Source organism: Empidonax traillii, unplaced genomic scaffold (assembly GCF_003031625.1).
Source record: "Empidonax traillii isolate 1590-97213 ecotype Southwest subspecies unplaced genomic scaffold, ASM303162v1 scaffold726:size354854, whole genome shotgun sequence".
In the NCBI taxonomy this organism is placed as follows: domain Eukaryota; kingdom Metazoa; phylum Chordata; class Aves; order Passeriformes; family Tyrannidae; genus Empidonax; species Empidonax traillii.
The window spans coordinates 298135-315398 of record NW_020955919.1 but is presented as its reverse complement, the minus strand read 5'-3'; the positions used below and the strand labels follow the sequence as shown (position 1 = coordinate 315398).

At 35.9% G+C, this 17264-nt stretch overlaps 1 protein-coding gene across 7 annotated transcripts in view; it reads right to left on the bottom strand.

Annotated features, from left to right (window-relative positions):
* USP15 (ubiquitin specific peptidase 15) overlaps nucleotides 1–17264 on the bottom strand; it is a 69005-nt gene that overhangs the window by 37745 nt on the left and 13996 nt on the right. For 5 of the 7 annotated variants that reach the window (XR_003573093.1, XM_027900430.1, XM_027900429.1 and 2 more), the window contains exons 3-6: nucleotides 15126–15256; nucleotides 12324–12450; nucleotides 6213–6358; nucleotides 3672–3733 (exon numbers count right to left, since the gene is read on the bottom strand). Coding sequence is in view for 6 of the 7 variants with exons in the window: in XM_027900430.1 (XP_027756231.1) it covers nucleotides 3672–3733; nucleotides 6213–6358; nucleotides 12324–12450; nucleotides 15126–15256 (466 nt within the window). In the remaining variant the exon portion in view is untranslated. Of the gene's footprint in view, nucleotides 1–3671; nucleotides 3734–6212; nucleotides 6359–12323; nucleotides 12451–13084; nucleotides 13203–15125; nucleotides 15257–17264 lie in introns of those variants that run through there. The other 2 variants (XM_027900426.1, XM_027900427.1) reach the window with 2 other exon arrangements.

The following is a 17264-nucleotide window of genomic DNA, read 5'->3' as shown; positions in this document are numbered from 1 at the left end:
CAGGGAGGGTGGTTGAAAACTGTAACAGGTTGAGCAGAGTAGCTGTGCAGTACAATGATACTCAAATGTGCATGATCTGCTCCAGTTGCCCATGCTATGAGTAGGGAGACTGGAAGAGATTATCTTTAGAGATCTTTCCATCATCATGGATTCTTATTCTGTGAAGCTGTGGTTATAATCAGGCTGACATACAGTTTAAAAGCAAGCTTTAGTATGTTTCACCTACTTCAGTTTATACTATTCTCTTCTTACAAAATCCATCTAATTTAGCTAATCATACTTTCTTGAGGGATTTGCACGAAAGGTTGATATTTTAATACTCAGCAACCAAAAAAGAATAATGTTCAGGGTATGCATTTGTTAAGGTTTTTCAACCCTGCATTAATTGACATTAATGAACATGTTTGTTAAACTAACTTGAAAATGTGTGTTGAACATTACTAATGTTTGATGTTTACCCACAGCAGCTCAGACCATGAGTTATTATGCATCAGCAAATGGCAGTCCAGCTCTTGACTGGTAGACAAGCTCTGACAGCTCTTGCTTTTACAATTTAAGACATCAGAGTAAGTTCCCAGTTAGCTCTATTCTCCATAATTATCCTTCTTACAGAAAAGTCAGTAGAAAGGCATACCTGTCTGCATATCAACTGCTTCAGGGAAAGAAACTTGATTTTAAATCTCTTTGTTAAAGATGATAGTTTTCATTTCAGTAGACACACAATTTTGCCTTGGAAGATTTATGGATACTTCTTCCTAAAAAACTTGAATAAACAACCATTCTCTTTTTCAAAAAAGCACAGCTAAGCATCTTTTATCCACTTTTTCTCCTCTTAAAAAACATTATGGGATCCGGCTCAGTAACCAAAAAGAATCAGGAAAGAGCCTTTAATGTTTTTCCAAGATAAAAAGGCATACAGTTTTGAACCAAAAAAAAAAAAAGTGAAAAAACTTTCCATGTGACAAATATTATAAAAAAACATTCATTATTACAACGAGAAAAAAAAAAAAAAGCTATGAATGTGTACACTCTCAAATGTTTGTATGGTCAAAAAAAACCCTACCAACAATGTATTATTCTCTTTTCCATGCAAAAATTGTTTTAAAGTTGGCTGTAGACCATCTGTAAATTATGTAAAGTAGCCAGCTATTTGATTAGGTTGACTTACTCCACAGTGAAATCTAAAAAAAAAAAAGTGTCAGAATTAAATGTTTCTTTATTACACACAGATATAGATTGACAGATTAATTAAAAATTCTTAATTTTTTATCATATAAGAAGCATTTTTAAAGATTATGATGGATCAATAGATTTAAAACTTGTGTATTAAGTTTTCTAAAAAAAGCAGGAACAACACTTTTTTAAAATTAAAAGGAAATTCATTACTAAGATATATAAGGTAAAAAATTCTTAATAGAAAACTAAGAGAAATCTTGTCGTGGCTATTCATTTGCTAATTCATGGAATGTCAAAACTTAAGTTCCTTGCTTCTCCTTGTCTCACGTTTTAGAATCACAGATTGGCTCAAAGGTTTTAATTGTTGTACAGTTCTTCCTGAATGTAAGAAACTAGATTTTGGAGTACAGTTGCCTAAGTTACTTGAATTTCAACCTTAGGTTTTCTTCATATCTTACTTTAAAACATCATCTTGATAATAATGAACTTCAAATGGGATTGGTTGTTTTTTCTGCGGAATAATTTCCCACAGACGCATATAAATGCAAAAAAAAAAAGTTGTCTGCACACAGGTCACAAGTCTCCATTCAAATACTGGGATCGGCAGCAATTAAGCTACCAAAACAACTGGGATCTGTACGTTTGTGTAAGTTTGTCACATGTATGACACTGAGAAGACAGCTACTCAGAAAAGTTAGTATAACAAAAATTTTTCTGCAAAACTGCCCATTAATGCTAAGTAATACCTGTTCTGGGAGCAGATGACATTAAAGACACTCTGGGAGAAATCAGTATGAGCCCTCTAGAAAGTTTCACAGAAGCCAACCTTCCTGAACAACAAACATCCCAGTAGTTGATATAAACAACTTAAATTGTTCATGAAGTTTTAAACAGATGTAAAAACTTGTCCCCAACCACTGCCTGTTGATAGTTGCTATTTGAATCCACTAAATTTTGCAAACCTTCTATTATTACAGGGCATTTGAATAACAAATTTCACTCTTTCTGATAGCTGCTGAATTTCAAAACCACACCCCGACTTCACAGAAAAACTGTTCATCCTCATTTGCTCATTTACTTTCAACCTCCTCTGATACCAGCATTTTCAATTACCATTTGACTTGTGGTCAGAGCACACATTTTTCAGGAGTTTTTCCTGAATTTATATACTGCTCCTGAATATTTTTTTGTTAAGTGGAGAAGAAGTTTGGCAGAATAAAAACAGGTTCCATCAGCAGAATATCTTCCTACTAAAACCTCCAACAGAATCCATGACAGTAAGTTATCGAAGTTCTTTTAATCTTTAAAATCTGCATCTAAAATTTGACTAAGAATTTAAATTTCTTCTGGATGCTTTCTGAGGTCAGAGATTAAACTTCAAATACTTAGCATCCCATTCTTTCCACTGCTCCACATTCCCAATTCCTTGTGTTATAACGTCTTACTAAGCAAGATTAAACTGTTCATATTAAGCTTAAATTGAACTCAGACTTTATTAAATAACTTAATAGAAACTAGTGTTCCCAATAAAGGTGCTCAAGATAAAACACCAAAGATAAAGAATCTCTGTCCTTCAAGTGATAAGCAATGAGAGTATAAAAAATGCTTAAAAACAACAGTGACACTTACATGAATGGATAATCTCAAAAGGAATAAAGAGAACTTAACTTCTTATGAAAGATATTTTCAAGAACCAGACAACAAAGGGAAAAACCACAGTTAATTATTTGTAAGGTTGAGATCATGTTAATCTACTAGTAACCAGTTCCAACTGTTCTTCAAAACCAACAAAACACAGATTTAGATTCTGGAAACAATATTAAAAATATTTATCCATCTAAATGAGGAAAACCATACAAATCTTTCTACTCAATTGCCATTATCAAGGTGCTGTGGATAAGGGCAGTAGGAAGAACAGAAAAGAAAAACATCATCATACTGTGTTAACTGATGACAGTCCAACAAAAACAAACACAACATGATGGTAATGTAGGCTGCAATTGGAATAAGCTTTGTGTGTAAATATTGTTCTCTGGAGACAAAAGGAACAATCTGTCCATGAGAACATTTACATATAAGAAAAACACAGATAAAATACATATATCTGTGTTCACCTAACAGATACACTAAGCTTTGAAACAGAAATCTGAATAAAATAAGCTAAGTTTTACAGTTTCCTACTGTGGATTTTTTTTCTACTTTGAAGCAGGATAATTTATATCACTGGTTGAAATCAACAACATTAAGCAACATATATGCAGGAATTCACCATTATTATCTTATGTTCTACAATGCACAGCACTTACAACAAATATATTCATCATATTTTCAACTAAAGCATCTGAAGGATGATTTCCAAAATAAAATCCCACTTATAAAACCAGATTTGATTTTTTTTTGTTTGTTTGTTTGTTTTTTTGTTTTTTTTAGTATAGCAAAGTAACATGTGAAAACAGCTAAGCTATAGAGAACCACGACTGGAATTCATAACTTACTTAGGAGTTGAAGGACCTCTTGGCCATGTTCCATCCTCATTCTTCTGTTCTATCACCAGGACCTATCACAAAAGGAGTAATAAGAAAAATGAAATAAAAATATCAGTAGATAGCTCTCTGTTCCAACTTGTTAATGGATTTGCTAGCATGTGATTAAAACAGAAAAGACTTGATATTTAAGTTACTATTCACTAATGTTCAAGAATACTCCATTTAACTAATTACTCTGCCCCTTCCTCTCTCCACTTTTTTCCTCCACACTTTTTAATTTGTGCAAGTCACTTAATGTATCTATTTCTACACAAACTATGGATGAAACGGCAAGCCACTTACCTCTCAAAGAGGTCAGAAGATGACCTGCAATGTTTAAACAGTACCTATGAATCTACAGAAATCACAGGTCTATACATCAGCCCTGTTAAGGAAGGGATATTCCTGAAGAAATTTTGCCTCACACAGATCAATAGGAAAAAAACAACGCAAACCACCCCCACAAAACTATTTTCTGCTTTGACAGCCTTAAAACCTTATCTCTTTGGTTACTTCTGTCTATTTTACCAAAGCATTCATCAAATACTACTTTTTCAATGGGACAGTAGGCTAATGAAATTAATTTAATTCAAGCTGTTATTGATAAGAAACAGAGTACAGAACACTCAGTCCCCAAAACAGGCATCAGATGCCATTTTAAACCCCTTCGGGTATTTGTGGTATCTGCCCTAGGCTGGCACAGGACCTACAAGCAGCTCATGCCTTTCCAGATTGACAGCTGAGACAGCTAGACGCTTTGCAATGGCAACTAGACTTCAATATTTAAACTGATTCCAACTCCTGATTTCCAATTCAACTAATTCTGGACAATTGTATAAACATAATTATACAATTAACTGCCATGCTATGCCTGTTTGTATCTACACAGTGACAAATTCCCATATGTTCTAATGCTCAAAACTTTATGTATAAGTCATTCTGCTCCTTGAAGATATAACCACATTTTCAGTCCGAATAGAAGAGGCCACGACATTGAAAACAAGCTTTCTATCCGGAAAAGAGTAGTCTGCTATCTTTGGTCATTTAAGACAGATTCTCCTATACTTCCTTGACTGGCTTTCAGAGACTACTAAATAATAGTAGATTTAGACTAAAAAGTTCAATGGAATCCCTGAAGGCTTGCTTCAGATATCAACTGATAAATTTGAAACATTAATTTACTCAGTCGCATACACAGTAAAAAATAATTATCAGCTTAGACAGACTGTTATAGTCAGAATAACTATTATCAGATTAGGAAGCTCAGCAAGAAAAATAACAACTGTGTGTGTCAGCAAGTGCAACTGACCAAACACATATGGCCTACCATGACATTTAACATTTTCATAAACTATGGTTAAACTCTGCTTTAAACAATATTTGTTTTGGTCAAAGTACAGATGTCACCTAGAGATCTTTTCACGGCTATATCAGACCATGCTGCTTGCTTCATAGTTAATGTTTCACTGGGATAGAGCAATTTGCAAGTTCCATCTTTGATGCAAATCTTTTATGGGAGATGTGGGCTCTTCCAGCAGGACCTCTGCATTGTTAAAATTACCTGTGTGATGGTTCAAGTGCATGCAGCATGAAGCTAAAGGGGGCAATAGTTCAAGCAGTTATTTTGTTGCACTGATCACTTACCTTCCACCACATAAAAGTGAAACAACAGCATAAATACTGCTGGTAAGTAGGTTACAGTCTAGTATTTCAAGGTAAAAGGAAATATTTTAATATAATCTTGCCTACAATTACTTCCATCAAATTTCATCCATTCATATTTGTAGCATGACAGCATGAACTACAGTTGTTGAAAAAACATTCAACTCTCTCTGGCGAATAAAGAATCAATGCAATAATCTGAAAAGTCATTCTACTGATGAAATTACTCAATCTGTTCACGTTTACATTTATCTAGTTCAGTATTTGTTCTTTATATGCATCTGGAAAGGTAAAAAAATTATCTTGTGAGAAATTCTCCTATAAAGTGATGATTCTAAAGTGATAATATAGTCTCATGTTAAAGCAGATTTACAAGCTCTTTTGCCTCTATCATTTGTATCTAAAATATTTTCATCTCTTCTTACTTTATTTCTGAAATCTGAACAGTGGAATTTTAGTACAAGACACTGTTCTTCTGGAGTACCTAAAAAGTTCTTCAAATTTTGGGTTTGATTATAGGAACATGTCTCACATCCTAGGAATAATATTTCAGGTTTTACCAGTCATGTCAGCAATTGTGTAAAATTTGATAAATTTAAAATTTAATTTGAAAAGCAAATTTCAAATTTTAATTTTAATTCACCAGGAGAGTTAAACTAATCTTTAATTCTGAAAATACATACACACTCTACTTTTACTTCAGCAAATTTGTTTATAAAATCCTCTATCTCTAACAAAATCTATTAGGAGGCAATTATTTTATAAGAAACAAGAATGATTGGTTACAGCTACATTTTCACAAGTGAAAAAATAAATGTATACAAAACCACAAATAACATTTCACTGTACCTGTCCCTGGTATAAACCAGCATCCTGTATGGTACTGTCTGGTTTATTCAAAGGTTCAAAAGTATTACTCATGTATTTATTCCACAATCTGGTCTCTTTTTCACCTGGAATATTGAAGATTTTTCTTATCTCCTTTTCAATTGTATCTGTTTTGTAAGGGAGAGAACACAAGTTTAGCATTTCAATACACAAAGAGTATAAGGCCAAGTAAAGCATCAGAATTCATTTCCTCATATTCAAAATATGAATAACTGTAAAAATTGCCATGCAAACGCATCATGTTGTAGGACACAGAGGAAGTTTTTAGTTTGCTTCCTCTCCCTAAATTGTGAACAGTAGGAGGTCATTGCCTCCTGAATCTCTGTCACTAGTGGGGTTCCACAGGGCTCCATTCTGTGCCCTGTGCTCTTCATCATCTTCATAAATTACTTGGATGCTGGACTGGAAGGGATACTGAACAAGTTTGCAGATGATACAAAGCTGTGAGGAGCTGTTGACTCCCTCGAAGGCAGGGAGGCCCTGCCGAGAGACCTCGACAAATCAGAGGACTGGGCAATCACCAACCATAGGAAGTTCAACAAGGGGAAGTACCAGATTCTGCACCTTGGATGGGGCAACCCCCGATGTACATACAGACTGGGGAATGAGATGATGGAAAGCAGTGCCATGGAAAGGGACCTGGGGGTCCTGGTCAATGGCAGGTTGAACATGAATCAGCAGTGCCTTGGCAGCCAGAAGGCCAACAATGTTGGGGGGGGGAGCATCAGGCAAAGCATCGCCAGCTGGCTGAGAGAGGGGATTCAATATAAGAAAGATATTAAGCTGTTAGAGAGCCTCCAAAGGAGGGCAACAAAGATGGTGAAGGACCTTGAGGGGAAGCCTTATGGGGAACAGCTGAGGTCACTTGGTCTGTTCAGCCAGGAGAAGAGGAGGGGCAGGTACTGATCTCTTCTCTGTGGTGACCAGTGACAGGACCTGAGAGACTGGCATGAAGTTGTGTCAGGGGAAGTTTAGACTGGATATTAGAAAGCGGTCTTTCAACCCAGAGGGTGGTTGGGCACTGGAACAGGCTCCCCAGGGAAGTGGTCACAGCACCAAGCCGGACAAGAGTTCAAGAAGTGCTTGGACAATACCCTCAGGCACATGGTGTGACCCTTGGCAATGGTCCTCTGTAGGGTTTAGAGCTGGAGTCAATGATCCCTGTGGATCCCTTCCAACTCAGCATGTGATTCTTCGCAAAGCAAGAATAAGACAAATAAAGACAAGTTGATAAATAACAGATGACAGGAGCCACCTAAGCATACATCTGTCCATTCCTTAGAGTGTGCTAACAGAGGAGTGTGGGTATGTAGCAATTTATAAGAAATGAGAGTGGCAGCAAAACCAGCTGCAGGGAGTGCAAGACATTCTTTTCCTCTCCCTAAATCAAACCCTTTTCGGTTTTTACTTTTCTAATACCCATATCCCAGTGCAATTAGCATGAACCAAAACATACATGCATAAAGTTTAATTTACATGTTCACAGAAATTAATGACTACTCTGCAAAAGTGAAGCACATAAATTTATTTTAAAAGGAAGATGAAAGAATTCACGTCCCTGGAAGATTTAATGTAAAAAGGTCTAGCAGTTCCTACTCTATCTGATAGAAATACAACCAGTGTTACATGATTTTAAGGTACGATAACTGTTGTCTACAACTGAAATTTGAGAAGTTCTTAATTAACTCTATTCTCCTTACACAAAAGTAGAGTTTATAAAAGAGCTATTTTTTTTAACCAATATGTACAGTGTTACACTATAGCAATCTCACTTAACTGTTTTTTTTAACTGGTGGAGTCATAAAGCCCCATGGCAGCTACACCTCATAACAGCTGACACAGAAAACAAAGCAGGAGTCAAGAAATGTACACTTCATTCCTGATGATCACTGAAAGCACAATTATAAAAATGGGCATTGTAAGATCTCTGAAAGACATTCCTCTGAAGCCTAAGGATAAAACAATAGTGTGTCAGCTCCCCTTGCTCCCTTCTTATGTGAAGTATAAAAAGTCAAACTGAGACTTTAAAATACCTTGTAAAAATCCAGCCACTGTCTTGTGAAATGCATGACAACTGGCCAATACAATATTTGTATATGTTGTAGGCAACTGAATACAATTTCTTTCTATACTGGTTAATACGCATTTTAGTCTGAAAGCAAATGGTAGACTGGATCATCTATGCTTGTAACAGAGGTGATATATAGGCAAGGTAGATGCTATTAACAAGGTAACAGACTTATCTGATTTGTTGACTTTCAAAAAAAAAGTCACTGTCTGAATCAATTTTCAACCAATGAATTCAAATAATTAAATGTGAATCTAAGAATTAATCTAGTCAGAAATCTTGTAAAAAAAGAAGTAGAAAATCCAGATTTATCCACGGCTTCCACTAAAAGAATTTAAAAAATACAATTTTTCATTCTTATTAAGGAGAACTAATTATCTGAGCATTGCAGCTCATGTTTGTCGCAAGTACTAAGTTAACATTTATTATGTTAACTTTTAACATACTCCAGCTTCACTAACAGAACTGTTATGAGACAGGGAGCATCAGTCTTATTGGACGACTACACACAATGCTTCCAAGACTCTGGGAAGCACATGTTCCACTTGACTATTATACCAATTTTGAGACCATGAAAAAAAGGTTCTTTTACATAGTTTCATGAACATAACCACTGCATACTTTATAATTCTTCCTCCTATCCCCAGCAAGTATTACTGGACTGCAGGGTTATGATCTAAAGTAAAAGTGCCTGTGCCAGCACAAATGAAAACTTATCAAATAGGTATGGTTTGAGGAACACCGTGTATGGAGGTTCTCCTCTCATTAAGGTTGGAAAAGACTGTTTGCTGAACACTGGGATATCAATTAAACTATAGTAGTAAGTGCTACGTCCAGTCATTTCTTTAACACTTCCAGGGATGGGTGACTCCACCCGGAATGACCCCACCCTGGGGAGTTGCAGTTATTGACACCCAGTGTGTGAAATGATTAGTACTAGGATGATGTCTAAAAGAGAAGGAAGAATTGCCCTTTAAAGATGCCTCTCACTCCATCAGCTGCACGCACACAATTTGAGATAGTTCAATTCGAGAGTTAAAGGATATGGATCCCATACAGGTTATATCCTATATTCTTGAAAATTATCACCTATAAAAACAGCTACATGCTTTAAGTACTATTTTGAAAAACTCCCTGGAACAGTCTTGAGAAGATCTAGAAAAGTTCAGTGGGCCCTAATACAAGTGCACCTTGGCTCCCAAAGGCTATTGCTACCACAAATACTGGCTAAAGAAAACCCTTGGACATTAAGCTAATATCAAGATATCAATCTGTACTATGAATCAGTAATCCCTCCTTCATAAAGAAGGAAAAGTCTAATCACTGATCCAAGAATAAATAGTTCTCAAGGATGGCAAGTTTTATATTCTTGTATTCTGCAGTAGAATAAAGGCAAAGATGCATCAAAGCCATTTGCTTAGACAATTTGCTAGCAAAAGTTCATTAGATGAGGAGCCACTGGTGAAATCTTCTGTGAAGTTTATTGGTTCAGTTTTGGAATTGTTTTATGGCATTGCAGACAGAACCTGACTCCTATACACCTGTAACAGAGGCTAGTGTTTCTGACATTTTGTGTTTTGCAAAACCCTTACATATTAGCTGATGACTACTTAGTTTTATCATACTTTCCCATTAGTGACTCCTGAATGGACCTCTTAACTCATTTTCTTTCACTCAGAAGACCTGATATTCTTTGGGATCAGCAAGTCAGCTGAAATGCTGCCTGAACTCCATCTAGCTCATTTTCCTTCCCCGTTTCCTCCCTCTCCCAAAAGAGTTAGCCATCAATCAGCCTCAAAGTCAATATGCACTGTCTCCAAGGCAGGAGTCGTCGATTGTAGGAGATTCCCAAGAAGGTACAAAGAACATGTCAGATGTTCCTAGTACCATCCCAAGAGAATGACTGTCATTATTAGGTCTGCCCTTTGTACTTATTTTTTCCTACTTTATACTTATTTATTGACATACAGCTCAGCTTGGTTTCTATTTTAGTGGAAAAGCACAGGTATTCCAGGAATAACACACATGTGCAGACTGATAGTGAGTATTATACTGTACTTAGGATATTTCCCTGCTTTTGTGAATTAAGGAAGGTCTTGTGCTGATTTTTTTGAGGGCAGTAGATAATATAATCAATGATGGTGGGTAGAAAAATTACAACTTCTTGAAAAGACCATACTACCTTATATCCACTCATTTCAGTGGGGCTGATACTAACTCTTTTGTACTACAAGTCTTCTGCAACCATAATAAAAATACATCCCTTACTGGAATATACAAAGAAGGGTGAAAAGTAATCAAGATTCTTTAAGATGCCTCTTGCGTATTATTTATTGATATAATGAGCATCTCTGCTGTGTATTTGATGAATTCCAGAACTACTTGAAATATACCTGAGGTAAGAAGAAGAGGGGAAAAAAAATAAATTACCATCTTAGTAATGGATGATAAGGGGGATTATTTTTTCTCTCTTAATAAGTGGGTTGAATTTTTCTAGCTCTGCTTCTAAGGTACAAACTCCTTTGCATATCCTGACTAGGATGGCCCTGCTCTGTGCTCTTCACAAGAAGCAGAGCTTCAGCTTCAGAAAGGGCATGTTTTTTAAAGGCTTCAAAGGAGTATGTCATCCACATTGCAGAAAAACAAATAAGGTCATAGTCTGGAAAGGGGTTGCCAGTGAGTTTGACTGCTTCTCATTACCTTTTTGACAATTGTAATTCTCTCTTAGCAAAAAAAAAAAAAAAAAGAATACACCTTCAACTAAGTCATTGCAAAATGCCCTGCTTCTGATTAGAGAAAGAAAATATCAGAAATTAATCCATTACTTATAATTGCAATGATACAATTAAATGCAGTATAGCTGCAAAATAGCTTGCATTTGGTCCTAAGATAAGGATAATGTTAAATTACTTTTTCCAAGTTTCTGGGTTTCCTTAGAGAACAACGTAGCACATCTTCCCATGTTAAACCAGATCTCATGAAGGCCAATTAACATGTAACACTTGGAGTCTTGTTTTGAGGAGAATTTTCACAACTTTCAAGTATTTATTCTAATACAAGCAGGTGATTCCTTTTCTGACTTAAAAGATTTAAATTTAACAAAGTAAAATGACTGTTTCTAAAGCAAGCAATCTGCAAAGAATCAAAGGGTAGTAAGTGTAAGTCACTACCCACAACATAAAAAGAAGCACAACCTAAAAAACCAACCCTACATTGCTATCAACAAATGTAAAGAAAGTGATGGCTGGACATAAAGTGCCAAGAGCATAAAGTACAATTCTAAATGCACAAATACAGCTGACTGAAAGACTCTTATCTCAGGTACACATGTACAAATACACCAAAAAATGAGTTTATGTGATCAACAGTATCTTTGCATATGTTATGATTATTTTCAAAGTCAAATACATTATCAAAATATAGTTTCAAACAATGATAGAATGCTCAACAAGCAGCCAAAATAACTACAAATAAAGGTAAGTTAAAGATTTAAAGGTAAGTTAAAGTTTAATAGAAGACTCAATTACTGTAAAAGACTGTGCCTGGCCTGCCACTTCCCAACCCAAAGAATACTGCCTTTGTAGGTCACATTTAGCCATTAATTTATGAATTAAATTCATTCTTGTGTTCTGTAATATACCCTTCTCTTCATATATATGGCTAAAACATGTTGGTTAATGCAACACACTAAAATATATTTCTTACCCACCAAAAGCTAGGAAAAAGTACTATGAAATCCAATAAACAACATCACACTGCTCACTTCCTGACAAGCTCAAACCTCTAAAATTAATACAGATGCTTCGATAATAAAACAATTACATTCTTAAAATTGTATTAACACTCCCTCCCCCAGTATTCTAAATTGTTTAACTTTTAACCCAAACAAAATTACGCCCATCCTTTTTAATAGTCACAATCCATCATATTCCCTAGAAACCTATTCAGAGCTTGATACCACTTACAAGTACCAATCATATATTTTTAAAAACTGTTGTGCATACCTATTGTATCAGCTTTACTAAATCTTCGTGTGACAACATTGTTCATATTTCCATTTTCACAAAGTTTTAATTCTGTTAGATATACTTCTACTTTGCAGTGCTTTACAAACATACCCTGTTCAACGACCTGAAAAACAGAACGGGATCAGGTATCAGTCCGAGTATGTTTTCATATACACATATTTCAAAATAATTTTGAGAACTCTTCAAGAAACTGAAGTTCAGTGAATATATGACACTTAATAAATGCCAAAAATTACAACTAAAATTGTCCTATAGCTTTTCAGAAATACAGTAAACTAGAAAGTAACTTTTCTCATGACAGTGATTGTCTTACCTGTGTATAACACCACTACCATGACTTTCAAAGTATTAAGTACAGTAAAAATGACAAATATACGTCCTTAACCCAAAGATACTCAATCCAAACATAAAAACTACCAAAAGTTATTTTATTTCAAAATACATTAATTTTATACTACTTCCACAGAACATGAAGAACTAGTTTTCACAATTAAAGAATGCTTACCCAAAATAGAATATACGCTAATAAAAATCTAGATATTACATTTTTAAACCAACCCCACAAATCTTCCACTTACATTTCAATAATGAACACATTAATTTGAAATTTTACCTACTTATTCCAGTTGTTTATTATATATTCATTTTTGTATCACCTATTACAAAATAGTTAAGCATATACCAGATTTTTTTTTTAAATAAAAGTAAAATGTATAAAAAAAAGTATTCAGGGTCACCTCTTAAATGTTTTTCCCTTTGATCTTCCAAAGTGTAACTGCAGTACACTTAGTCATGTAGACTGTTCCAAAAATAACCATCAGCCTGATATGTGATACATCTGACAAATATGGTTAAAAAAAAAGCCACCAGCTAATCACTAGGAGAGATCTGCTATCTGCTGTACAAATATGACTTGTACGCGTGTGCCATAAGAAAAAAAAAAAGAAGAAATTAGTGAATTATTTCATTGCTTGCCTTAGTTTTAATGACTGTCAAAAATTACATTTAAATAAAAATGCATCTTAATTTGAGCAGCTTAGTTTTCAGCTACTAGAGTAACAACAAAATAGCTGCAGTAAACAAAACTGTGCAGTATGGCTATGACACTTCTAAGAATAAAAACAGACACTGTGTGGTAGCATCACCACATCCTACTACAAAAAGTCCTAACATTATTCGACATAGACCGAGTGCAGTATTTTATCAATTTAAAATTTGGATCCACATTTCAAAAATAGTTGATGTAACAAAGGGGATGAAGGGAAGTATAATCCCGTCTTTATGAAAAAAAAAAAACATAAAGGCAGAACAGGAAGAAGAATCATGAATAACAAAAACATCAGAAAGAAAAATGCTGAACTGGAATACTGCTTCTCAGAGGATAACTACTGTTTATACTGGCGGAAAATAATGAAGCTAGGCCAGTTTACCTGGCCACTCATTACACTCCATGTGTATTTCCAGTTAGTTCCTTCCAAGTAGAAGGGAAATTACTCTAATTTCACTTCTCTCTCCTTCCCCTTTTCTCCCAAATGGAAAAAATTACAGAACTTTTGCTTTACCATGATGATGGAAGACTATTCAGTTTGCTGAAATCCATCCTCAGAAAAAACAGTAACAAGTTGGTAACAGATATATCTTTTAAAAAGGAGAGTTATTTTATTGGATTTTAGCTCTTACAGAACTTCAGAAAAAGACAGAGACATTGCAGGGATATCTCTAAGGAAAAAGAAAAAGGCCTATTTTATTGTATTAATGTTAAAAAAACCTCAACCATCTACTTCTATTGCTGACCAAATGAATCTTGAAGACACAAAATTTCTTTTACAGCTGTATCTGGCATTTGTTTGAAAAGAGTAGACTGCAAGTAAGTAGCCAGCATGTATGAATTTAGAACACAGTCATATCATAGGAAGGAAAAAAAATGTTGTATTACACCAGAAATAGTGAAATTAAATTCTAGTCCTAATATTCTTTCAGTAGTTTTGCAGGAATTCAAATAAAAATCCCTGTAACTGAAAGAATATGCTCTAATGATCAATATAGAAATGGTAAACATACCAAAATGTATTTTAAAACTTAAATAATTCAGTCCAAAGAGGATGGAACTGTAATCACTACCCTGAAAATCTTAAGAAATAATATAAACAGAAGATCATTTCATTATCAATAAACTGGCAAAATATCACATCACTGTAATAATAAGTGTGCTATGTGTTAGAGCAAACACAAACAAATGTAAAGATGTTAATTTCTAAGTATCTTGTTCCAATGAGTGCCACAATATCCACCATGCCATGGACAACTACTTGTGCTGAGGTAAGCTTTTTCTTAAAGAAGTAACTCCCTTAGCAAGCTGCTGAGCACAAAAGACTGGGTTTACCAGAAACTAGCAATTACTCTGCCAATGTTAACATTATTAGAACTAAGTTTTTCACTAATACACTCAATACAGTTCTATTTACTTAATGACAGAATTATTTTTATTAATAGACTAATTAAAAGCTTCTAAAGCAAATTCTTCTTGAGATCTTAAGAGGATTCACTTCCAGGAAAAGAAAGCAGTATATTCTTTGCATCCCCTTTTCTCAATATTAAACATTTAAGCCTCTAAAATCTGAATAAAAATTAGATATCAATAAGCATCTAAAGCAGGAGTTGTCTGTATGATATCACAGGTCAGGACTTATAATCTGCTAACAAATTCTTGTGCAACTCCTGCCTATTTGCAGGACTATATATGAATCATACTCATCCCAGCAGGTAATTAGGAAGTACCTTGCGTGCTATTGGCTCTTGACCTTCCATCAGTGTGTACCAGCTAACTAGCCGATTCCAGCCTTCAGTTGGCAAAAGGATGTAATCCAGCTCATCAATAAGATGTTCCTTGAGAGACTGAGAATCACCATCTATAGGAGGAAGATATTTTTACATGAATACTGCAAATTTGTACTTGAGTTTTTAATGTAACATTTTTCATACAAACATCAAACATGATCTTCTGAGTCACAGTTATGTTACCAGAATTATGGTGTTCAAAGCAAGTCTTCTGAAATGATTCAGAACTATTCAGTTCATGCCTAGCACATCTATTAAAGATAGTATTCCTACACTCAGAAACCCAAGTGGTGGTAACCTTATATCCTCAAGCAATTATAAGCACTTAATTTCTTATCACACACCATTCTAGCTTTCAGAGAAACAAATTAATTTCTCCCACCCACTTCACACATTCACACATCATCACAGATGCTTCCACAACTAAAAATCCTACAATAAGTAGTAACTGTGGAGCAAAGACAAAGTTTGAAGTCATTCACTCAGTGTCAGATTGGGAAAGCAGCATGGTACAACCCTCCTACTTAAAGGATTCTACGTGCTCTGGAAACAGTCACTACAAAATTCTTCACAGTGACAGCAAGACGCAGCACTTGAAAGAAGCACAACTTGGGAATCTCTTTAGATAAGCAGCATGTTTTTAGCTTTGGTTCAATCCTTATTACAGTAGTAAGATAAAAGCTACTTTTTAGGTATAAGAGGTGATTCCAGATGTGAGCCACTATGAGGCTCAGAAAATTAGGGGCAGCTGTCTTTCCATGTGGAAGTACCCAACCACAGGTTAGCGAACATCCCACTGTAATTGGGACCACAATGTGAGGACAAAATCCACAAGTACATCTTCAGGTCCATATTTTGGTTACAGGCTCTTTGGGAGGGATAAGGCAGAGCAGAAGAGGCACAGGGATGGTGCTGTATGTAATAGAAGGGTTAGAACGTATGGAGCTCACAGCTGGCAATGGCACCATTGAGAGCCTCTGGGTAAGAATCAAGGGGCAAACAAATAATGTGGATGTCATTGTGGGAGTCTCCTATAGACCTCCCAGCCAGGATGCTGATGCTGAAAAATTATTCTTTGAGGAACTGAGGGACACTTCCAAGTCAACTGCCCTTGTCCTTATGGGGAACTTCAACTTGACAGAAATTAACTGGCAGCATCACACAGTTGGTTCAACCCAGCAAGAAGATTCCTTAAAAACCTGGATGACAACTTTATGGAACAGGTCCTAAGGGAGCCGACTCAGAAGGATGCCCTCCTTGATCTGCTGTTTGTCAGCATAATGAATCTCCTGAGCAAAGTGGAGATTGGTGGCCGTCTTGGCCACTGCGACCACAAAGGGATCCAGTTTGAAATCTCTGTTGACAGGAGGAAAAGTGCCAGCAAAACCTCGACTCTGGACATGAGGAGAGCAGACTTCAGGCTGTTCAGGGAATTAGTGAGTAAGGTCCTCTAGGAAAATGTTTTTGCAGGTGCTGGGGTCCATCAATGCTGATCGCTTTTTCAACATCACCTCCTAAGGGCTCAGGGGCAGGCAATTCCCAAATGCTGGCAGTGAAGAAGGTGAGGCAGAAGGCTGGCTTGGCTGAACAGGAATCTTCTCTTAGAGATAAGGCAAAAAAGGAAGGTGGATGACCAGTGGAAGCAAGGTCAAGTGACATGGGAATAATTCAGAGATGCTGCTTGCCACTGTAGGGAGAAAACTTGTGTGGCCAAAGCTCAACGGGAGTTGAAGCTGCCAGAAATGTGGGGGACAACACAAAGAGTTTTTTCAAATACATTAACGGCAATAGGCAGTATGGAAATGTCATTGTCCTGTTACAGGAAAGGGATGGTCACCTCACAAATGGAGAAAGAGCCAATGCAGAGGTGTTTAATGCTTTCTCTGCCTCTCTCTTCAACACAGATGATGAACCAAGGGGGTCTCAGTACTCTGAGCTGGAGGAACATGACTGTGACTTAAACCCTGAAATTGCATGGGATCTGCTGCTCCAGCTGGATCCCTACAAATCCATGGGGCCCGATGGGATTCATCCCAGAATCCTTGAAGATCTGGCTGATCTCCCAAAACCTCTCAATGA